The 25,865-nt window shown below is 31.3% G+C and overlaps 1 protein-coding gene across 2 annotated transcripts in view; it reads right to left on the bottom strand.

The window, feature by feature from the left end:
- LOC144844313 (phosphatidylinositol 3,4,5-trisphosphate 3-phosphatase and dual-specificity protein phosphatase PTEN-like) overlaps nt 1-25,865 on the bottom strand; it is a 44,570-nt gene that overhangs the window by 6,086 nt on the left and 12,619 nt on the right. For both annotated transcript variants that reach the window (XR_013612417.1, XM_078701159.1), the window contains exons 4-8: nt 10,430-10,604; nt 9,660-9,767; nt 7,207-7,407; nt 1,530-1,637; nt 717-932 (exon numbers count right to left, since the gene is read on the bottom strand). Coding sequence is in view for 1 of the 2 variants with exons in the window: in XM_078701159.1 (XP_078557285.1) it covers nt 717-932; nt 1,530-1,637; nt 7,207-7,407; nt 9,660-9,767; nt 10,430-10,604 (808 nt within the window). In the remaining variant the exon portion in view is untranslated. The remainder of the gene's footprint in view (nt 1-716; nt 933-1,529; nt 1,638-7,206; nt 7,408-9,659; nt 9,768-10,429; nt 10,605-25,865) is intronic.

A 25,865-nucleotide genomic window follows, 5' to 3' on the forward strand; every position in this document is an offset into this window, starting at 1 on the left:
GAGATTGCAATACTACTGAATATTTTTGTTCTAAATGACAATCCTCAAAACAAATAGGCATGTCATGGATGAAATACTATAATTCTAATTTATTATAAGAGAGAGAGTTTGCAAGTTTGTTATACAAATTGGTGCTACTGTACTAATCCACAGATGAAGTAACAAAAAGACCGCAATTGTAAAATGTTTAAACTACACATGAAAACCACCTTGGTATGTGTGTGTGTACCGTGCTAGTATACAACAAATTCACATCAACAAACAGGATTTTTAAATCATTGTGAAGATATCTAAATTTAGCTGACTTTAAAATAATGTTTGACAAGATCAATCCTTATAAATAATTTACTAAGAAACAAAAATCATTCATAGTCTCAAGGTAAACTTCAATAATTCTTTGAAAGGTGATTTTAAATCCGGAAAATGAAAATAGACATTAATGTCCTGATCATAAAACAATACATCCTTCAAACTGTCATTTAGAGCATATTAAATATTTGACATTATACAACAATAAACAGCATATGTGATCTAGTGAAGCGAGCTTGAATTTAAGAGACGGGGAAGAGGCCAGAGGAAATGGAGAAGAGGTCAGAGGATGGGGAAGAGGTCAGGGAAGATGGGGAAGTGGCCAGGGAAGATGGGGAAGTGGCCAGGGGATGGAGAAGAAGTCAGGTGATGACAGATCAAATCAAATCAAATAAATTAAAACTTACCTTAAGGTTAGGGGAGAAAAATTTATTTGTTTTATCTTTATTAGCTTTGTCTATTTCGTCTTTATTGATTACTAATACATAATTGTCACCACTATTAGAATCTGTGGAGCTCTCTGTCCGTGGTAGACTGTCAGTACTATCACTCGTACTTAATCCTGTTGTGCAATGTACGATAAAAAATGTGTTAAACCAGAAATGGAACAAGCTACGTTTGTCCTGAAAAAAAACACACACACAAGATTATTTACATTACATCAATTATATCTATCAAATATCTTTTAAAATATGAATATTAATATTACTATATGCTATCCAAATTTGGTACTGGCAATAAGGTACTTAACATGGGTTAAATTACAAGACTTTTTCTCATGAAGATAGCATTACTAATTAACACTCAACACTGTATCTTGTTTGTCTTCTCGATATGGTTAAAATAGGAACAACTTCACTGAGAGTTAGAAGTGGTAACTAGTGAGAAGTGGTTACAACAGATTGGACTAAAGATGTCGTAAAGTACAAAGATGTTGGAAGAATTTCATCTGGTTGTGGAATAGGTATTAAATAAAATTTCCTTTTGAACAACCAAAAATAGTATAAGCGAACTTACAGTACGTTTCGAAACCTATCAGGTTTCATTCTCAACTGGCATTTCATCGTACTGTAAGTTCGCTTATACTATTTTTGGTTGTTCAAAAGGAAATTTTATTTAATAAGTACAAAGATGTCATAAAAGTACAAAGATGTGCCAATAGGTTATTTGCTTTTGGGTAATATTCAGAGTACCAAGTATATTTTATAAATATATTTCACCTTTTTTAATTTGCTAGCCTTGTGAAAAAATTCTATTTTTACGTCTCCGCATACGGGAAAGGGCTGCGACATGTTGTATGTGATAGTATGATCTCCTCTTTTAAGACCCTGAAAGAAAATAAAGCAAGGAAATGTTATAAAATTTAATTGTGTATCAAATTAAGTATTTATTTATGTCGGTCAGTGACACAGTCTAACTTGCTGAAAAGATTGTTTGTTTTACTTTCTATCTTATATTATTACATGATAAAATGATTTATACTAAGTGACCTCTTCATTACAGACTATGATCAGAACACTGCAAGATGATTTCCTACTCATTTTTAATAGTGTACCAAATTCATCGTGTACATAAATGTTCGCACCATTTAGTGATCATCTTAGGTGAGGTCAAACTGAGACCGCTATTACGTTGCAGCTAAACATTGCTACAAGTAAACAGTTTTTATAACAGGTTTTGAAAACCAGTTTTTCTTGCCATCAGAAACAAGCCTAAATACAATTTATTAAAAGTAAAAGAAACATCAGCAACATCTATCACTTATCAGGATACTGTATCCATTTGACAGACCTCAATATAAATCAAGCAGCCAGGTGCTCCGGAAGTAGACACTGATAACAACCACCAACTTCATTCCTTCACGCATCAATACACAGGGCGTTGAACTCTGATAGGTTATTAAATATTTCACATTTTGATTTTATGTATGTTTAATAGTTGACGTGTTTATGTTTTATGCCACATGATAATTAGGACACATAAAATAATTATATTTAGAACATATTACATACTGATATTTAATATTTAATATTTTTACAATGAATGTAAATTTTTTGTTTAGAGCCTATGCTTTAAGTTCAGCGAACGCGGAGAAATATATGTTTTACAACTACAGAACACTTGTTGGGTCTCAGGTGTACTCTTTTTTTTTAAGATGGGAAAAAAAGATTTCGGATTTTGGTAGAAAACAAATGATTTCTATTCCGACAGAGTATATTTTTAAGTGTCATGGTATGGTTAAAAGCCTTTACCAAAAGTTGCTGAGTGATACTAAGGAAGTTGCAGCTAACCATAGCTAAGAAGAGACAATAAGTGATATTCTTGATCTCAACTACTGTGTTAATATTTCCTGTCAAGTGTCAAGGGTAGAGATTCTAGTCCATGGAATCTTTGCCAAGATAATCGTTTATTCAATTATTAAATCTATTAAGTAATATTTCTATCTCAACGTATATGACGATGATATATGTTGTAAACTTTACTCTTTCAATGAACTATGCTATCTCGTCCTTAGCTAGGTAATTGCTAACAACTTCACTTGTTATACGTGGATTGCATGACCCTGGATGGACTTAGTAGTTGCACTAGAAATTCTACAATACTGAACATTAACAGTTAGTATACATAAAACACAAAAAATAGTTTGATAAACCATGTTTAAAACATAACATACATTTTACAATATTAATATTAACCTATATATATGCATATTATTATGTTTAAATTTAGATGTCTAAATAACAGGTGCAATCTCCAGGAGATTAGACAGTGTAACTACTACAGAAGAGCCACGATTAAGGGGACACCTTTTGGACTAAACTAAGTGTAAGGGTTTCTTCTGAACAAAGGTTGGCTACAGCACATCCCTAGATAAAAAACATACCAGTTTTGTAACTTATTTGTTTCAAAGTGTTCCTCTCTAGTAATAAAGGGTATCCCATTTATTAATATTAACAGAAACTTACTACCCTTAATAAGTTGTTCCAATGTATTTACAAAACAAATATTAAAACTAAAAATCTTTTCCCCTTATTTCAAAGCTTCTAAGTTATTTTTTAATTTATTCTGTAGAAACTTCAGAAAAAAAATAATCGATTGATTGAAGACGGATTTTGAAAGCAGATTCATAAATTGCTTATGAATTATTAAAATGTTCGAAAGAGCGGAAATATATTTCATAAATTGTCAAGAATTTAAGTTTCTTCTCTGTTATGACATTTAATTATTGAAACATTTAAATTGATTTTAAATCCGTCTTCTAAAATGGATCAAATTTAATCTTATCAGATGTGGCCATTTAGCAAAATGATGAAACTGATATCATTTTCATTGATTTTAATACACTAGTGAGTAGAAAGGTAGCTGATCATATCTACCGAGTGTCATAATGTTCGCCAAGAATGACTGAGGAAAAAGGAATGAATTATATTCTCAGAAAAAGAAATAAGGAAAAGGAGATGAAACATATAGAAAATTTCAAACAGATCAATTATTTCATTTAAAAGGTTACTGACCATTACTATGTCAGGTGAAAGACATACATAGGAAGGAGCAAGGAAAAGGATTTAGGAATTCTCAGAAAAAGGAAAGTTCATTCCCAACTCTTAAGCTCTGTCAGTTCAGTTTCAGTTCAGTTAAGTTTATTACCTGTCTACAATCAAACTAGTCAATAGCCAATCAAAAAGTGTGATGTGCCCAAATATGGTAGTGATTTGCCCAAATATGGTAGTGATATAACATCATCATGTCCATATATTCATAATCACATTTTTTGTCACATCAAGTTTACAAAGTACTAGTGTTCCATATTTTCACTAGGCGTGTAGTATGGTTTTTAAAATTTTCAAAACAGTAATTACAGAGCTCAGTGACTACGATGGCTATTGAAAAATGCACACATGTAGAAAAGGTAGAGAATAGATATTCTGAGAGACTGGAAATAATAATAAAGTTCACAAACAAAACCATGGAATGAAATAAAGGAGAACTGTAATAATTAACTATTAATTGTTGTTAAATGGTTTTTAACTCATGCAATGATAGTATATTTCCAGCAGTGTTGGATGTAACAAGTGTTTGACTTAAGGGCGTGGAGTACTCAGAAAAAACGGTAAGCTCTAATCAGTGGACACACTCTATTAGGGGACACTTTCCGCTGAAACAAACAAGGAGAAATAGGTTTTAACACTATGACCAACCATATTCATGAGACAACATACATATAAAGGAACAACATGGGGAAAATCTAGGGCTGTACTGTATTTACAAAAAAAAAAAGTGGGGGGGGGGGGCAAGGATTCCCTTCAGAATATAGCATATAAATCATTGCGCATTCTGATATTTTAATTTCTCAGAGCAGCTAAAACCATTTAAGCTTTCTATATATAACCATAATATTCAAATGTAATCTGTATCCTTGCACAGCAAAGTATAATGTAGAGGTTATTAACCTCATTCAATTTAAATTTATGCTCAAAATTTAAGTACCGACTCTTTTAAACTTGCTATTAATTGATAGAATTATAATACAGACAAACCTGATGCATTTTAATCTGAAATTATCATAGTTTGAACTTAATTTCTCCATATTGTAAAAATTATAACATACTGTAGAATATCATATTACAAATTGAATTAGCATAATAATAAGTGAATGTTGAAATATTTGTTAAATGGGTTTGCGCCATAAGCAAAATTGGTAGCAGAAAGTACATACACTATATATTCAACTTAATTATAATTCATTAGAAAGTTAATTTAAAATGTAATAATTATGATTAGATACCAGTAGCCATCTACGGTATACTGATTACTGATAAATGACATAATATTGAAATTTATTTTTTAATTATTCATTTTAGCAAAAGACTTTACTCTACATAAAGCTCTGTCTACAATATCAAATAATTAACATAATGAAAGTGGAATACTGGAGGAGGGTTAAGAGTAGGAAACCTCTATAACCGGGTTTGGGGTGATGCTATATCTCTAAATTCCGTGACATCCACAAAAACGATAAAAATGGAAATAAAAACGAGTTAATATTGCACAAAATTAATCAATGAAATGTGACAATTATAAAATTAACATCATCATATTTATTTACAATTAAATTACATTGATTATTATATTTAATGAAGTTCATTGAAAATTAAATCAATCTGAGGCTATTTTTAAACTCAGTTGAGCTTTTGAGTTTGAGGCATGCCTAGCAAGCGTAACATAGCACGTTATCTGTTTTACATACTGTACCTTTCAAACGACTGTTCATATTGATAAATGAGAAGAAGTCACAATATACTAATTACAGTTGAACATCTGATCGAATAAATTCCCATTAAATGTGCATAAGAGACAGTGAAAGTCTTGAGGTAATTCAAAAAGCCCATTTATAGGACAGCGCACTCATTAATATGATTAAAAGTTTATGAGCAGGGACAAATGCATGAAAGAATGCTCCCAGCCCGGTAAGATGAGAAAGAAAGAAACATTGTTCAAGGGTCAACGTACTTTAGAGTGCCGTTCTTGGAAAATGATAAAAACAGAAAATATAATTTACAGAGACCACCTGCTACAGTAAATGATTAAGAAATTAAAATGTTTACACATAGCCATATGGTGTTTGGTACTGGCAAAACAAACTTCTTGCATTTTACATACAAACCATTGTTAATATATTATCTTTTTTTTTTTTAGATAGACCTAGATAGAAGGAACCTCAGTGATCTATGGTTTCCACATGGTCTATGGTAGAGGCAACCCAGTGGTATGATCATATATCGAGCAGAAGAGTTCGTCTCTTGGTTGGGGCAACATGGGCTGTACTCCGATCACCAATTTTCTCTTTATCAAACTGTAGTATAGAAAGGAATATACAGGTCTTTGTGTATTAGAAGCAACTCACTCAATCGCAAATTTATGAAATGCTCTACTAATGTTAAATGTTGCCACTTTAGATCTTATTGTATTAATATTGTGCTGCCCTTTGGTGTGACTATCGTATGAAGACTATTAGATCTCTTAATGTATGCTACAATAATGCTCTGCACAGTATACTGAATGTCTCTAGAAGCAGTAGTATGATGTTTATTGAACATGGTGTCCTTTCCTTTAATGAGTATGCGAAAATCTATATATGGTTTCATGCAACGTATGTTGAATAGTTGTAATATTCTTGTTGCTTGTGTTTGCAAACATATGCTCCATAACTCAAAAATGTACTGTAGATGGAGAAGTATCCTATATATTTAAGCTTAGAGTGTGCAAATTTTCTTTTCTCTGTTTGTACATTTGTTGATATTGATGAAATTTCCGAAATAAAGGAAATTGAATAAAATGCTAAAGCATTGTCTAAGACTAACAGTTTATGTTGCTGGAATTAGGTTAATTGATAATATGGAATTAGTGAAAACTGGTACAATAACATTAAAATTCAACTTTATGTTTAAATAATAATTACTTCTCTTTAAAGCCAATACCAGAAAGCATTATGTAGAGCAAATTCCAAACTTAGTTCATCAACAAAAAGTTCAAAGTTCAGGTGATACAATCATGAAAAAAATTCTGATTCATCTACCAGATCCTTGATCAACTAGATCTACTGCCAAAATCTCTGCGTCATTCTAGTGGGTGGGAAATGAACAGAAACAGCTAGGCCCACGTGAGACACGGTCTGCGTCATGACTTTGATGTCTGTAGCTGGATGTCTGCAAGATCTGTCCACAGAGGTTGCTGACTCAATTTCTCATGAACACAGCCAATCACCTTTAAATACTGTTTACTATCACTTATGAATAAAACATTTTGAATGCTGTTTTTTTTTTTAAATTGTAATTATGCAATGAACACTTGAAGCAGTGGCGGAGTGGCAATTGCTTAAACTTAAACTACACCTACCTTTACTACATCTGAAGTATGTATTTTCACTTTGTGTTGATAAACGACGAAAAAGGGTGTACACGTCCCTCCAGTAATCATAGGTACCGTTTCCACGGTCACTTTTTTTAGTAACAATGTTTCTTGTGTGTACTCTAAACTCCTCATTACAAGTTCGCCATAGTAGCCAACATACCGACGTTGACTAGGAATTGTTACACCCTACAAAAACAAAAAGGAATCCATTATGTATTTAATGTCCCTGATTCTTGCAGTACTATAACCAAATAAATGAGTACAAAATTTAGAGACACAACCTCGATTTTCTGAAATATTTAATCTTACACGCCTTCTTGTGTCTATGTCATGTAAATGTGAAGGGGTTACCACTTGATTAAGAAAATGATTAAATTTGCTTCTGGCAATCCTTGGCAACATGCCAAAATAAGTAGTTAATAAATTTAAACAAAAATTAGAAAATCAAGTCATTTAAGATTAAAATACAACCATATGCGAATTCTAAGAATAGCTTTTCATATATTATAATTTAGCTGAGAGTCCTTTGTACTCTATCTCCTCCTACACACAGGGCTAATAATAGACCTAATGTTCATACTGTTGTACTGTAGCTCTAAGTTCCCTCATATGTTTTTTGTGCTATGTCAGAATACAGATTTTCTATTAAACAAGTATTTTTAGACAAATTTCTTTGAAATGACCGAACGGCTATCTTCACATGTGACATATTTAAGCAGCAGAGGTCAAAGACTACGGACGAATATGAGCTACTTGGATCATAAAACTCTTACTATGCTTGGTAGTATAACTTAGTTAATAATAATGGTGTCTAATGATGTAATAGATATGTAGTGAGATAAGCTGGTAGTTGATAACCAACCATGGATGAATTTTGTCAATTTTGTACAAATTTAATTTCATAAAATGTTAATTTATTCTTTATTGATACACCAATAGCAAATTGGAGCAAACATAAATAGCTTTCGCTAATCAAGGGTTAACAAATAATTTTATACAGTATGAACAATAGCAATGAAATTAACATAATATAGGACATTTAATAAAAAAAATTATCATCATTACTTTTATAATACTTAATAAATCAATTTAAAGATGTACAGTATTATCCCCTGAAAAAATAACTTTTTCAATTTTTTTGTTGAATATGCCATTTTAATGTCACATAATAGTTGTCCACTTTGAACAAAAATTGGATTGAAAAAAAAATGTATTTACCTGAAAAACCTGTAATTTAAAGCAAAATATAGCCAGTCAATGGGTTTTTGGTTGAATTTGACCATTTATTTTGTCATTTTATATGAGAAAAATTTTTGAGGGATTAACTTTATTAAAACTACAAAATAACCTATTTAATTTCTGATTTAATTAATGTTTTTGGGGACAATACATCTTTAATTGCAAACATTTAGGAAAGTAATGTTTCTTGATTGTACACATTTTAAAAACTGTGTTTTGAATTTGGAGTGTTACAAAATTGATTCTATTATTAAATAGACTAGGGTAATTAATATATTTAATATTCTGATATTTATTATTATAGTATATATGTCAATTTTCATTTTTATAATCATTTATATTTTTAATAAACTGCTATGATAATCTTGTGTCTTGTCAAGGAGTTCAGTACCACGGAATAGAAGGTAGATTATCATCAGCAGATAAACGCCAACATTGCAGGAAACGTCTTTGTAAATTCTAATGTCTACCTTTCAAATTAATCCCGGTTACATAATCTTATTTCATTTCAGTTAACCAGGAAGTCCTACCACTGTCTGACGATAGTTGTGTCATACAGTACATGCTTAATTAAAGCAATATTTAGAAGCAACAACTTGAGAAAGTTAAGTGCACACTTATAAACTGTACAAAGCTCTTCATTTTTAAGGTTATGCCGAACTTTCAAATAAATTTCAATCTTGTAAAAGTATTTTAGATTAAAATTAGGTTATTATTTGATGGAGTCAATAACAAAAAGTAATTTCAATTTTTAGTGTTTAAAGGTTTGCATGCACAAAATAAAGTTTGGAAAGAAAAAGAAAATTTGTAAAATTAAGTAACAAATTATGTTTGAGAATCTCATTACGTTTTGGTTGTTGTTCAATTATCATTTCATAAATAAATTAGGTATGCAGACTCAAGTATGATTTGAATCCAGACCATTGTGTTTGGAAGAGAAGCATGTTCTCAACAATAAACTTCACTGGCAGAATTAGGTAGGCACAGGGCAGAGGACGAATCTAACAATCTATAACAAAATGTTACGTATAGGAATTTGTTCATACAACAAGTCACTTCTTTGGCCATATATACAAAGCCACGAATATAGTTACATTGTATTTGGTATGTTGCATAAACTAACAATTTCGGATCAATATACAACTACCCCATAATAATTTTGTTGATTCAAATTAACCTGACGTTATGTTTGAACTTACCTTGCCGTCTCTCGTTCTAACAGCACCATAAAACTCCATAGCATCTTGCGCCGTACGGCACCGTCCTTGATGTAATAATAGTGCACACACCATTACTCCTGTCCTTCCCTAAATAAACATTTACAGAGTTGAATACTATTAGGTGTTCACAATTTGTTTTTTTTTTTATTTCAGCAAACATAATAATATGACTTTTGGAAATGGTTTTAATAATTTTGCATAATTCTTTATAACCTGTAGGATCGGCCTATTTATTAACAGAAATTCAATTACTTCAGAGAGACTTAAGTTCTATCTACACATATCAAACTAGTTTGAAAAAAAAGGTTGATTAGCCCAAATATGATAATGATATCATGTCCAAATATGGGCACATCACCTTTTTTTTTGTCACATAAAGTTTGATAGTGTAGACAGAGCTTAAGTTGATTGCTCAAATCCTCCTCCAACCTCTAGGTTTAAAAACAATTAATTGAAACTGTTGGGTCTTTTTGCCAAATGCTACATATTTGCTACTTACACCATTTCTATTTTTAATGAAAGCTATGTGTGTGACACAAAACTACACTTTTTTTCTAATATAATTCGGAAAGACAAAGTTGGACTTTCAGAGAAATGTTCAAAAGAAAGTCAATAAAAACGCAACAATTTCTGTCACTCATTAATATTTCAAAGATATAGTGATGAGAATTCTTGAAACAAATGCCTGGAAATGACTCCCTAAGGACATGAAATGACTCCCTAAGGACATGAAAAAACTGATGGCCTACTTTTCCTGCTTTGCAATGTATAGCTGCAATGTTCTTGACACTTGCTTCTAGCCAACATGTAACATCTTCACAGAATGGTTTGATTAACTCCATCTTTGGAGGATTGTGGTCGTCAAATGGGTAGCATGCTACTCTGTTGTAGAACTTTGAGGTATCATAATTTCTTTCTGAACACCTACAAAAAGAAATAAAAAAAAAAATTATAGTATCATGTTAAATCTTGAAAATATCATTTGCAGTTTCATATGAAAGTTGTCACCGATTTGCAGTCGTGTATCTTTGTACATACAGTATTGTGATACAAAATAACATGTCTTTAATAATACCTGAGAAAACAATATTAAATGCCATAGGCCTAATTTAACCTTGACCATAACATAATACAACTACCATGTAAATACCACAAAAATCGATGGTAATAATGGTGATACAGCCGGTAATAATGGTCACACAATCGGTAAAAAAAAACCAGAAAAGTCATCAAAATAAAGATAACAAGACCAAATTTACCAGTACTGAAGGTACTATACATTATAAAGATTATTAAAAACTATAAACCACAAATTCAGAAGCCATAATCATTCAGGCTAGAAATATAGACCATCGTTTTAGAACAAGACAATTGTTAACAAACATACAATACAAATATTACATAACAATACGAGACCATCATGATTTTATTTTTATATAAATCATAATCACAATTGTTGAGCAACTGTTTCAAATATATTACACTTATAGTGAGTAAGTGCATTATGCAAGGAACTGTTATCTACAACAGACAACAAATTATGGTCCTACTGATATAAAGCCATGATGCTACCATTTCAAGCATGTTGTCCTTGGCATATATCTACGCGTTTTATCATCTCATAATTTTTTTGTGTCTTGCGTCGCATCCTAATACTAAAGAAATAAATCATCAATTGTATTTTTGAACATGTTTACATAATTATTATTAATCAGATGTGAATTTGTTTTTAATGTTAAGTGCATCATAAATCATTGCCTTTAAGACTTATATATTTTATAATCAATATGTATATTATTTTATAATCAAGAGGTATATTATTTTAATCAATAGGTACAGTATACAATTTTTTAATGGCCACGATATATTCAGTTATACAAGCAAATAACTGGACAACAATTTTAATTCATAAAATATCATTATATGTGATCAATTTTTCTTCCTGGCACAAACAAAATGACCTTTTTGGCACAGGTTAGATTTTGAAAATTTGACCATCACGATTTAACTGTTCTTCCAAGAAATTTCCAAAACTAAAATAAACCGCTGTATATTTACAGGGTCAACATGACGTGTCCGAAGTAATCTTGTTAGAGGCACGCTTTTCAGCGGTTTTTGTAAACGTACGCGGTAGTCACTGACAAGATGTCGGTTACATAATGATGAATCATTGAGTGAAAGGTGTACATTGGCTTTTAGTTGAGTCAAGAGGAAAGGACGAGGGGTGGGTTAAGTGATTCATGCCTTACTGTCATAGCAGGATATGTTAATACTCTACCGTTATCATTATCTATGTAACGAGTGATATTATACTCCATGTAAAGTCTCATTATAATTCTAACCAAATGCCACAACTTGTATGTAAAGACAAAATACTAAACATGGCCAAACAATAGAAATTGCACCTTTAGTGGTAAACAAGAGATTATTCAATGGAGAATTGTGTACACTCTGTATTATTTTTTTCGAAATAAAAGATGAAATGAAAATAGTGGGAGGGAACTGATTATTCAGAAAGTTGATACTGTATGTCTTCAAAAATTTTAAAGAAAATTTGAGTAAATAAATAATGTTAAAAAAATTAAACTGTGAATAATGTTACGTGTGAATATACTGGAATGTTAATGGAACAAAACTCTATATACGGTAAAATATTTTTTTTTTTTTTTAATCTACTGTATCTATTATTTTTACTATAAAATCGCACGGTTATTGCAGCATACTGTCAGCTTGCAGATGAAATAAAAGTCTAAAAAGAAATTGACCTTTTGGTTGATCAGTTGAAGATTCCATTCTAAAGATCTTAATCTTGAAGATTTAGAAAACTACAGTTTTTAATAAATTATTCATAATTATCATTAGGTACTGCTATACTAAGATATTAGACATTTAAGAGCTTTTAAATACCACTGAATACATTTTTATGACAAGTTCAACCTAACAATCAATATTTATAGTTAACGTACAGTACAGAAGGTAATTCTTTTTTTTAAACTGAAGTAAACTTCAAACAAATTGTAGCATATTATAGCATATTGAGTTCGACCATTAATGGTACAAACATGTTTAATGCAATAGTACATACTATTTAATGATTGTGTAATGGTTGTGATATGATATGTGATATGATGTTAAGCGAGTTAAAAACCCAAATTTATAATATGTTACGGTGCATTTAAAAACAGAACTTCAAATGCAACCTTTTCAACTATAAATAGATGCATTCAAAACCCAAACTGGTGTCTGGAAGATGTGAGCCTACTAAGTACATCAAAAACCACAGCTGGTGTATGGTCAATTAGCATGTTGGCTGCCTTGCACTTGTGATAATAATTACTAGACTAACTGTGCCAAGGTAACAAATACTATAGATTGATGAAAATAGATATACGTGATAGACCAAATGAGCGCCTGACTCTATGATAGACCTTGAACAGCGTTGATCAACTCTTTTCTAGCAAATGTTGATCTAAAACAAAGCCAAGCAGGAGTCAACTATCAAAGTTGTTGTTTTATTCGAAAATATTCCTAATAACTACCAATTAGTATTCAATGAATGTTGGTAAAGTATAGAAATTGGGTAATTACAGATAGCAAATATTATTGTACACTACTGAAGTTAGTATACATAGTATAAGCACTATGGAAATAAGTTTGCCGTCTCGGTACTTTATTGTGTTTTTATCCTATGATTTTATGTCAGAATAAAGAAATAAAAAATAAATAAGCACATTAGACTAGACAACTACCTCTGTAACTTCTGTAGAATGTTCATGTAAACTGGAAAATACTCTCAAACCAAACTTAAAATAACTTGACTGTAGTTATCTGTAGTATACAAATACAAATCAATACAGCAGCAGTAGATTGCAGGTGTATAGCACTTAAAATACTAAAAGAAACAAAAATATCTTTTAAGCTGTACTAAATTCGTTTTGTATTATTTACATAAATGGTAGATTTCATTTTCACAATGTGCCACTTGATTACGCAACTATCGAATCAAAAAGTAATTCTGTGCAAACTCAGGCCATATACTGTATGAACAATATCAAAATGACTGTTTTACTCAAAAGCTAAGTTGTATAGTGTGTAGTGTAAAGCTTTCTATCATCAAAATTGTAAAATGTTTATGTATTTTAATTATGTGTGTGATAGGATTGCTAGGTAAGTTCATGTGTTGTGAAATCAAACATTTATAAATATGATCCAAATATAACATCAATCAGTTACATATGAGTATTTGTAACAGCGTAATTAGGGTGATTGGCAAAATTAGTGAGTGATTTGAAGAGCGGTTAACACAGTGGAACCGTAATTACGTAGCCATAACATTGGCAAGGGTTCAAAGCTCACTCACTCCATGGTTTCTGGTGGTAGAACAAGTCTTCTCGGAATAGGAATACCATAGCTCCAGTGTACACATCTAACTCATGTGCACTTTAAAGAACCTAGTACATCTTTCAAGACAAGTAGGCGGTACCCTGGTGTACTAGTACACACACAGCCACTGATCAAAACTGGGCCATCTGGGAGACCAGTATTTGACTTAAGAGGTTACCAATTAAAAAATAAAAAACAAACTAGAATTTAATTCGTCACTTTGACGAATTATAGGTGATCATTTTTATCATTTTACTGAAATTAATTTTTTTAAACATGCACGTACGTTAACATACGATCGGAAAATGTTGATGTATGCCATCCTATTATATGCTTATAGTGCTGAGTTGTGCCTATATGCCATATACAATATGTACACTATATACAGTGTAGCATAGGTGAAATTACGGGACACACATGTTCTAATTTTTTGGCATGATGACGTTATCAAACTAAACTTTAAGATGACAATTTCGAAAGATAATTAATTGAGCAAAAAAATATAAGATTTTGAAAAAAATTTGGCACGTAGAAGCGCTGTGCGCGCTCTTTGAATTGTGTATAACTTTGACGAAAAATTTGAAAAAACTACTTTTTCAATTCAACTGGCCATATGTTAACGTCACAACATCCGATAGGCTTAATTTTTATATGAATTAATATCTACATTTCATCAGCTTTCATAATAAATTATAATCATCAAGGTAACCTTCAATTCTGAAGAGCTGTAAGATATTCAAATTTACTGCGAAGGTGAAATTACACGGCCTACGTTATTCAAGTTTTTACGCGTGATGACGTCATTAAAATGAAGATAGTGTCAACTCATGATAAAGATAATTAATTAAGCAAGCACATACTGAAAGTTGTGCGAAATTCGAGCACACATAACCAAGATGCGCTCTGTTGAATGTGATAATCTACACAAAAAGATAACAAATCCTAATTTTTAAATTCAAGTGGCCATTTGATGACGTCAAAACATTTTGTACGTAAAATGTGTACATGAATTCATATCTACAACTCAATGGCTTCCAGAATAAGTTAAAAAAATCGGGGGTCATCTTGCATTCTGAAGAATTATTTTCATTTTAAAAAAGACCTATTTTTCACCATTTTCAGAACTTTTGTAAAATTAATGTGCGCATTTTGTCATTTTTAACGTGCTCGTATAGCGTTATTTTAAGTCGGAACTGACTCAAATTTGGTGAATGTACTAAGGATGGTGAGTAGAATGAGATTTGTAAAAAAATTCATATTTTTTACGCTTTTTAAGTATCGCGCGCGCAAAAACGCATTTTTGCGCAGTAATTTTTTGAAACACGCAAATGCCCTAATTCATGCTCTAAATTGATCAAAACTTAATTTTGAGCGTTTTAAATTTTTAACGCGCGATATCACGCGCATGAACCTACGTGCGCGCGCGTTTTTATTTGCTAATATTTTTACCCTTGATCTGAAGTTTACGTGTAGTGAATTTCATTAATATGTGATAATGAATTATGGAGATATGATTGATAATGTGATTTCGCAAAATGGCGTATAAATGTCGTCACGGATGAGTGATCACGCTGGAAAGCTTATTAGGATTAAGTTATATTATTTGAAAGATATTCTGAAATTTTTGTAATCATTGACATTAAACTTTTTGAGATAATTGTTACACAAAATAGTGTACAGAAACAATAAAAAGACTAGACATGTAACTCGTCACTTTGACGAGTTAGTTATCCGCACGACAAACGCCACGTGCACGTCATACGTTGGAATATTGCACACAGAAAAAGATTATGGCATTTTGACCTGAACTGATGAATATGATATGTTGTTAGTGCTGAATTCTGTCAATTTTGTGTCATATAGTATATATAGTATAATATGTATACATATTACATAAGTGTAGAATAAGTGAAATTATGGGACCTGCCATTTATTGCAATTTTTAACATATTGACGGTTTTAAAATGAAACGCAAAGGTAGCAATTTCAGAAGGAAATTATCTCAGCAACAACATATTAACGTGTAGAAGAAATTTGAATACGTGAAATATTGATGCGCGCTCATTTAAATGTAATGAATTATGACGCAAAAGATGAAAATACGACATTTTTTATTTAACTGGCCATATGATGACGTCACAACATCCGATTGGCAAAATTTTCACATGATTTCGTATCTACAATCCAATAGCTTGCAGAAAACGTTTTAATCGTGATTATCACATTTTATTCTTACGAGCTATAACAGATTAAAATTTACTGTAAAGATGAAATTAATGCCAGACGTAATTTAAATTTTTAGGCATGATGACGTCATAAAAATTAAAATATTTTTAACTCATGCGAAAGATAGTTGATTGACCTAGACAATATCAAAATCGGGGTGAAAATGGAAAACAGATAAGTGGAGATGCGCTCTATTAAATGTGATGAGCTATGACGAAAGATACAAAAATCATAAATTTTATATTCGCGTGGCCATACGATGACGTCACAATGTCCGGTTAGCCATATTAATACATGATCTGATATCTACAACTCATCAACTTCCAGAATATGTCATCCACAAAAAGTTGACCGTGCAGTTTAGAAATTACGACTGTTTAAAAAAAGGCATAATTTTGACGAATTTTTGAACTTTTTCATCAAAAACGCGCGCAAATTGTCCAATTCGACGTGCTCGTATGACGTAACTTTAAGTAGAAAGTGTTTAAAAGTTGGTAAAATTACTAGAAAAGGCTGGAAAAACATAAATCACGCGAAAAAAATATGTTTTCAATGCTACGTGCGCACCGCACACGTAAATATTTGCGCATGCGTGGGAATTTTTGACATGCTTAAAATGACATGAAACGCGTAGAAATTTGATTAGAAATTAATTTTGCGCATTTAAAAATTTTAAATGCGCGTGCGCGCGTAACTTTTTGTAAAACATGCAATTTTTTTTCAACAGAAAGTTAGCGCATGATATAAATTAAACTTTTGCAAAGTTTCAATTTAAAATGTTATTTGGTTTTTGACCTATGTTAAATACGAGAAAATCGTTAAATCGCGCGTAAGTCACGTTGCGCAATTGTAAACATCCTGAAAAGGTTCGCTGCACAACTTCATATGAATGAAGATATGTTGAGAAAGTTACGAAATGTTATGTTTGCAAGTTTTACAGATACGTGTGACACAAAAATTACAGAAAGAAAGAAGATAAAGACTAGACATGAAACTCGTCACTTTGACGAGTTAGTTATCCGCACGACAAACGCCACATGAAAGTCATACGTTGGAATATTGTACACGGAAAAAGATTATGGCATTATGACCTGAACTGAAGACTTTGTTATTGCTGAATTCTATTTTGATTCATATATAGTATACAGTGTAATCTGTATACATATCACATACAGTGTAGAATAGGGGAAATTACGGGACCCGCTATTTATTGCAATTTTTAACATGTTGATGGTTTTAAAATGAAACGCGAAGGTAGCAATTTTGGAAGGAAATTATCTCAGCAACAACATATTAACGTGTAGAAGAAATTTGAATACATGAAATATTAATGCGCGCTCTTTTAAATGTAATGAACTATGACGCAAAAGATGAAAATACGACTTTTTTTATTTAACTGGCCATATGATGACATCACCACATCCGATTGGCAAAATTTTCACATGATTTTGTATCTACAATCCAATAGCTTCAAGAAAACGTTTTAATCGTGATTATCACATTTTATTCTTACGAGCTATAACAGATTGAAATTTACTGTAAAGATGAAATTAATGCCACACGTAATTTAAATTTTTAGGCATGATGACGTCATAAAAATTAAAATATTTTCAACTCATGCTAAAGATAGTTGATTGACCTAGACAATATCAAAATCGGGGTGAAAATGGAAAACGGATAAGTGGAGATGCCCTCTATTAAATGTGAGGAGTTATGACGAAAGATACAAAAATCCTAAATTTCATATTCGCGTGGCCATACGATGACGTCACAATGTCCGGTTAGCCATATTAATGCATGATCTGATATCTACAACTCATCAACTTCCAGAATTTGTAATAAAAATAATTTTTACCGTTTAGTTTAGAAACTACGATTGTTTAAAAAAAGGCTTAATTTTGACGAATTTTTGAAGTTTTTCATCAAAAAAGCGCGCAAATTATCATATTCTACGTGCTCGTATGACGTAATTTGAAGTCGAAATTATTTAAAAGTTGGTAATATTACTAGAAAAGGCTGGAAAAACATAAATCACTCGAAAAAATGACGTTTTTAACGCTACGTGTGCACCACGCGCGTAAAAATTTGCGCACGTGCGGGAATTTTTGACATGCTCAAAATGACATGAAACGCGTATAAAGTTGATTAGAAATTGATTTTTCGCATTGCAAAATTTTAAACGCGCGTGCGCGCGTAACTTCGTGTAAAACATGCCATTTTTAGGGCACAAAAAGTTAGCGCACGATATAAATTAGACTTTTGCTAAGTTTCAATTTAAATTGTTATATGGTTTTCGATCTATGTTAAATACGCAAAATTCATAAAAACGCGCGTAAGTCATGTTGCGCAACTCTGACGTCATTCAATTATAGGAAAGCACAACTTCATGTGATTGCCCATATGTTGACAAAGTTCTAAAATGTTAACTTTACACGTTTTAGAGATACGCTCTGCACAAAAATGACAGAAAGAAAGAAGAACTAGACATGAAACTCGTCACTTTGACGAGTTAGTTATCCGCACCACGACAAACGCCATGTGCACGTAATACGTTGGAATATTGCACACAGATAAAGATTATGGCATTATGACAAGAACTGAAAAATATGATATGCTGTTAGTGCTGAATTCTGTCAATTTTGTGTCATATAGTATATACATGCAAACAGTATAATCTGTATACATATTACATACAGTGTAGAATAGGTGAAATTACGGGACCCGCCATTTATTCCAATTTTTAACATGGCGACGGTATCAAAATGAAACACTTAGATAGCAATTTCAGAAGAAAATTATCTCAGGAACAACATATTAACGTGTAGAAGAAATTTGAATACGTAAAATATAGATGCGCACCCTTTTAAATGTGATGAACTATTACGCAAAATATGAAAATACGTCTTTTTTTATTCAACTGGCCATATGATGACGTCACAACGTCCGATTGGCAAAATGTTTACATGAATTCGTATCTACAATCCAATAGCTTCCAGAAAACGTTTTGATCATGATTATCACGTTTTATTCTGACGAGCTATAACAGATTGAAATTTCCTGTAAAGATAAAATTAATGACCCACGTAATTAAAATTTTTAGGCATGATGACGTCATAAAAATGAAAATATTTTTAACTCATGCGGAAGATAGTTGATTGACCTAGATAATATAAAAATCGGGGTAAAAATGGAAAACAGATAATTGGAGATGCGCTCTATTAAATGTCATGCGCTATGATGAAAGATACAAAAATCCTATATTTTATATTCGCGTGGCAATACGGTGACGTCACAATGTCCGGTTAGCCATATTAATGCATGATCCAAAATCTACAACTCATCAACTTCCAGAATGTGTAATAAAAATAACTTTCACCGTTTAGTTTAGGAACTACGAATGTTTAAAAAAGGGCATAATTTTGACAAATTTTGACGATTTTTTGAACTTTTTCATCAAAAATGCACGTAAATTATCCAATTCGAAGTGCCCGTATGACGTAATTTTAAGTCGAAATTGTTCAAAAGTTGGTAAAATTACTAGAAAAGGATGGAAAAACATAAATCACGTGAAAAAAATTGTTTTCAACGCTACGTGCGCACCACACGCGTAAAAAAATGCGCGCACCTGGGAATTTTTTACATGCTCAAAATGACATGAAACGCGTAGAAAGTTGATTAGAAATTAATTTTTCGCATTATAAAATTTTAAACCCGCGTGCGCGCGTAACTTCGTGTGAAACATGCCATTTTTTTTTCACAGTCAGTTAGCGCAAGATATAACTTAAACTTTTGTTAAGTTTCAATTTAAATTGTTATATGGTTTTTGATCTACGTTAAATACGCGAAATTCGTAAAAACGCGCGTAAGTCATGTTACGCAACTCTGACGTCATTTACAATAGCAGGTGCACAACTTCACGTGAACGCTCATATGTTGACAAAGTTATGAAATGTTATGTTAACACGTTTTAGAGATACGCTCTGCACAAAAATGACAGAAAGAAAGAAGAATACAGAAAAAAAAAAAAAAAGATGATGAAACAGGACAGTTACAAGGAGTTATCCGCTGAATGCGGATAACTAATAATACAGAAAAAAAAAAAAAAAAAAAAAAAGATGATGAAACAGGACAGTTACAAGGAGTTATCCGCCATAGTGCGGATAACTAAAAAAAAAGATGATGATGATTTCGTACAATCACAAGGAGTTATCCTGCAACTTCGTTGCGGATAACTAAAAAAACTAGAATTTAATTCGTCACTTTGACGAATTATAGGTGATCATTTTTATCATTTTACTGAAATTAATTTTTTTAAACATGCACGTACGTTAACATACGATCGGAAAATGTTGATGTATGCCATCCTATTATATGCTTATAGTGCTGAGTTGTGCCTATATGCCATATACAATATGTACACTATATACAGTGTAGCATAGGTGAAATTACGGGACACACATGTTCTAATTTTTTGGCATGATGACGTTATCAAACTAAACTTTAAGATGACAATTTCGAAAGATAATTAATTGAGCAAAAAAATATAAGATTTTGAAAAAAATTTGGCACGTAGAAGCGCTGTGCGCGCTCTTTGAATTGTGTATAACTTTGACGAAAAATTTGAAAAAACTACTTTTTCAATTCAACTGGCCATATGTTAACGTCACAACATCCGATAGGCTTAATTTTTATATGAATTAATATCTACATTTCATCAGCTTTCATAATAAATTATAATCATCAAGGTAACCTTCAATTCTGAAGAGCTGTAAGATATTCAAATTTACTGCGAAGGTGAAATTACACGGCCTACGTTATTCAAGTTTTTACGCGTGATGACGTCATTAAAATGAAGATAGTGTCAACTCATGATAAAGATAATTAATTAAGCAAGCACATACTGAAAGTTGTGCGAAATTCGAGCACACATAACCAAGATGCGCTCTGTTGAATGTGATAATCTACACAAAAAGATAACAAATCCTAATTTTTAAATTCAAGTGGCCATTTGATGACGTCAAAACATTTTGTACGTAAAGTGTGTACATGAATTCATATCTACAACTCAATGGCTTCCAGAATAAGTTAAAAAAATCGGGGGTCATCTTGCATTCTGAAGAATTATTTTCATTTTAAAAAAGACCTATTTTTCACCATTTTCAGAACTTTTGTAAAATTAATATGCGCATTTTGTCATTTTTAACGTGCTCGTATAGCGTTATTTTAAGTCGGAACTGACTCAAATTTGGTGAATGTACTAAGGATGGTGAGTAGAATGAGATTTGTAAAAAAAATTCATATTTTTTACGCTTTTTAAGTATCGCGCGCGCAAAAACGCATTTTTGCGCAGTAATTTTTTGAAACACGCAAATGGCCTAATTCATGCTCTAAATTGATCAAAACTTAATTTTGAGCGTTTTAAATTTTTAACGCGCGATATCACGCGCATGAACCTACGTGCGCGTGCGTTTTTATTTGCTAATATTTTTACCCTTGACCTGAAGTTTACGTGTAGTGAATTTCATTAATATGTGATAATGAATTATGGAGATATGATTGATAATGTGAATTCGCAAAATGGCGTATAAATGTCGTCACGGATGAGTGATCATGCTGGAAAGCTTATTAGGATTAAGTTATATTATTTGAAAGATATTCTGAAATTTTGGTAATCATTGACATTAAACTTTTTGAGATAATTGTTACACAAAATAGTGTACAGAAACAATAAAAAGAAAAAAACTAGAATTTAATTCGTCACTTTGACGAATTATAGGTGATCATTTTACTGAAATTATTTTTTTTTAAACATGAACGTACGTTAACATACGATCGGAAAATGTTGATGTATGCCATCCTATTATATACGCTTATAGTGCTGAGTTGTGCCTATATGCCATATGTACAGTATATACTGTATATCTATATACAGTGTAGCATAGGTGAAATTACGGGACACACATTTTTTGGCATGATGACGTTATCAAACTAAACTTTAAGATGACAATTTCGAAAGATAATTAATTGAGCAAAAAAATATAAGATTTGGAAAAAAATTTGGCACGTAGAAGCGCTGTGCGCGCTCTTTGAAATGTGTATAACTTTGACGAAAAATATGAAAAAACTACTTTTTCACTTCAACTGGCCATATGTTAACGTCACAACATCCGATAGGCTTAATTTTTATATGAATTAATATCTACATTTCATCAGCTTTCATAATAAATTATAATCATCAAGGTAACCTTCAATTCTGAAGAGCTGTAAGATATTCAAATTTACTGCGAAGGTGAAATTACACGGCCTACGTTATTCAAGTTTTTACGCATGATGACGTCAATAAAATGAAAATAGTGTCAACTCATGATAAAGATAATTAATTAAGCAAGCACATACTGAAATTTGTGCGAAATTCGAGCACACATAACCAAGATGCGCTCTGTTGAATGTGATAATCTACACAAAAAGATAACAAATCCTAATATTTAAATTCAAGTGGCCATTTGATGACGTCAAAACATTTTGTACGTCAAATGTGTACATGAATTCATATCTACAACTCAATGGCTTCCAGAATAAGTTAAAAAAATCGGGGGTCATCTTGCATTCTGAAGAATTATTTTCATTTTAAAAAAGACCTATTTTTCACCATTTTCAGAACTTTTGTAAAATTAATGTGCGCATTTTGTCATTTTTAACGTGCTCGTATAGCGTTATTTTAAGTCGGAACTGACTCAAATTTGGTGAACGTACTAAGGATGGTGAGTAGAATGAGATTTGTAAAAAAAATTCATATTTTTTACGCTTTTTAAGTATCGCGCGCGCAAAATTTTTTTTTGCGCAGTAATTTTTGAAAACACGCAAATGGCCTAATTCATGCTCTAAATTGATCAAAACCTAATTTTGCGCGTTTTAAATTTTTAGCGCGCGATTTCACATGCATGACCTTGAAACGCGCAACTTTTTATTTGCTAATATTTTTACCCTTGATCTGAAGTTTACGTGTAGTGAATTTCATTAATATGTGATAATGAATTTTGGAGATATGATTGATAATGTGATTTCGCAAAATGGCGTATAAATGTCGTCACGGATGAGTGATCACGCTGGAAAGCTTATTAGGATTAAGTTATATTATTTGAAAGATATTCTGAAATTTTTGTAATCATTGACATTAAACTTTTTGAGATAATTGTTACACAAAATAGTGTACAGAAACAATAAAAAGAAAAAAAATAAAAAAAAGAAAAATAATAATAAAGATTTTATACAATAACAATAGGTGATCATTTTATTCTAAATGATCACCTAAATAAAGATTTCATACAATAACAATAGGTGATCATTTAGCATTCTAAATGATCACCTAATAACAAATAAGGTTAGTTAAAACCTACACAGTGAAATACATAAACCAGTAAATGGTGCACCAGTGAAGGAGCCTAGCTATAACCTAAGAAAGTAATGGTCAGTTTCTAAAAAAAGTACACCATAGCTTTTGACTGACATATGAATTCAATTAATGACAATCAGTACTTTCTAAGAAAGTTGTGGCTTTACATAACCACAAAGATGGAAATTTTGATGAATATTTAAACTGGGGGGTTTTTTTTTCCTAAAGTTTCAGATTTCCGTTAACCACAAATTAGAATCATCAATGGGTACAGACAAAAAGCAGTTTGATTATGGTGAAACAGACCACCCAAATGTCATCATCACTTCTGAAAAATGTCTATTTTAAAATACAATAATATAAAATGATATTTTCCCTGCTTTACTACTCTACTCGTCTTTATTTTAGTTATCTTTAAAGATTTTTCAATTATACATGGAAACTTTTTTCAACAAATAATTTTAAGTAATAAAATTATTTCAAAATAGTAATTTTACTCTGTACACAAAGCAATTTGAATTCTTCACTTATACTAAAAATACCTGTTCTACTAAACATTTTATATGTTCTAAAATGAAATCATGGAGAACAGAAACAATACTGATTAATAAATACCTTCATCATTAAGGCATACAGTATGTTAGACTTGTTAGTGCACCAGTAGACGTTTTGATTTTTGTCTGAAGCTGAAGTACTGTAGTATACGTATGAAACAGCATATGTGCCAAAATATTTATCTTTTTACTAATATTAATTCAAAACTCCGTCTGGACCCCAGACTAACAGTATGTATTTGGTAATTTGGAAATTATAATAAATGATATTTTGTAATTTTAATTACTGTATGTTTTATTTTTTCTATTGGAAGACGCTCATTTCAACATTTTGTTTAAAATAATACGTTAATAGATGTATTGACTTTCTTACTATTATTTCAAATTATAAAAGAAATATTATATTTTATTATATTATATTAAAAAAGCTATCATCCTCACTACATTATTCACACTCATAACGACGACAGACAGTGAACATAAATCATAACCATCAATTGAACAACTTCAGAATAGATATGCAATATAATTATTACAAATCACCATACTCACACAAGTAAGTGCCCCAGTTTGAGTAAGCGCCCCAGTTGTACATAACGTAAGAGCTATAGTTTAGATATTGCCCCATTTAAGGAGTGTTGCATCAATATAATAATTTCTCTTTAAGCATCACATTTGAATTTAAGTGCCCCTTTAAAGCTCTGTCTACATTATCAAACTTTATGCAACAAAAAAATGTGATGTGCCGATATATGGACATGGTGTCATATCAATACCATATTTGGGCATATCACTACTATATTTGGGCAGATCACACTTTTTTTTTGTTAAACTAGTTTGATAGTGTAGACATAGCTTAAGGAGTGGCATCAATATAATAATTTCTCTTTAAGCATTACATTTGAATTGAAGTGCCCCTTTAAAGTTCTGTCTACATTATCAAACTTTATGTACAGTAACAAAAAAATGTGATGTGCCCATATGTGGACATGATGATATCATATCACTACCATATTTGGGCAGATCACACTTTTTTTGTTAAACTACTTTGATAATGTAGACAGAGCTTTAGGAGTGTGCATCAATATAATAATTTCTCATTTTCGCATTTGAATTTAAGTGCCCCTTTAAGATATGATTGTGATTATTAGCCTTACTGCAAGCCTCATTCCCTCATTTCTTTAAGCATGATGCATTGTGGGATTAATGTACAACAGTAAGTACACAATCTTTTTCGGAACTTTACTTAATAATCAGTATATCATACTTGAAAATATTTAAAAAAATGGTAGATTAAGAGAAATTTATGGTGTAAAAACATGAGCCGATCTATTGAGATTAGTAACAGCAATGTCTAAGCTTGCACTAAGTCTACAAAGTATTGTTCTTTTTTTAGATTTGAATTTATACCTACTGTAAAGCTAATTTATTGAAATTATTATGGAACCATATATATTCTAGTAAAATATTTTATGCATTTATATTTCATTTTATATTACAAATTTAATTGAATACACAGCCTAGTGTAATAAAATAAAAGTGTACTGCATTTGGCTAATTTGATTTAGTAAATAGAGAGAGGTATTGCTTTATCTTATGACTGCTAAAGTAATTCACTTTTTTCCACTC

This window comes from Antedon bifida, chromosome 6 (assembly GCF_963402885.1).
Source record: "Antedon bifida chromosome 6, ecAntBifi1.1, whole genome shotgun sequence".
Taxonomy (NCBI): Eukaryota; Metazoa; Echinodermata; class Crinoidea; order Comatulida; family Antedonidae; genus Antedon; species Antedon bifida.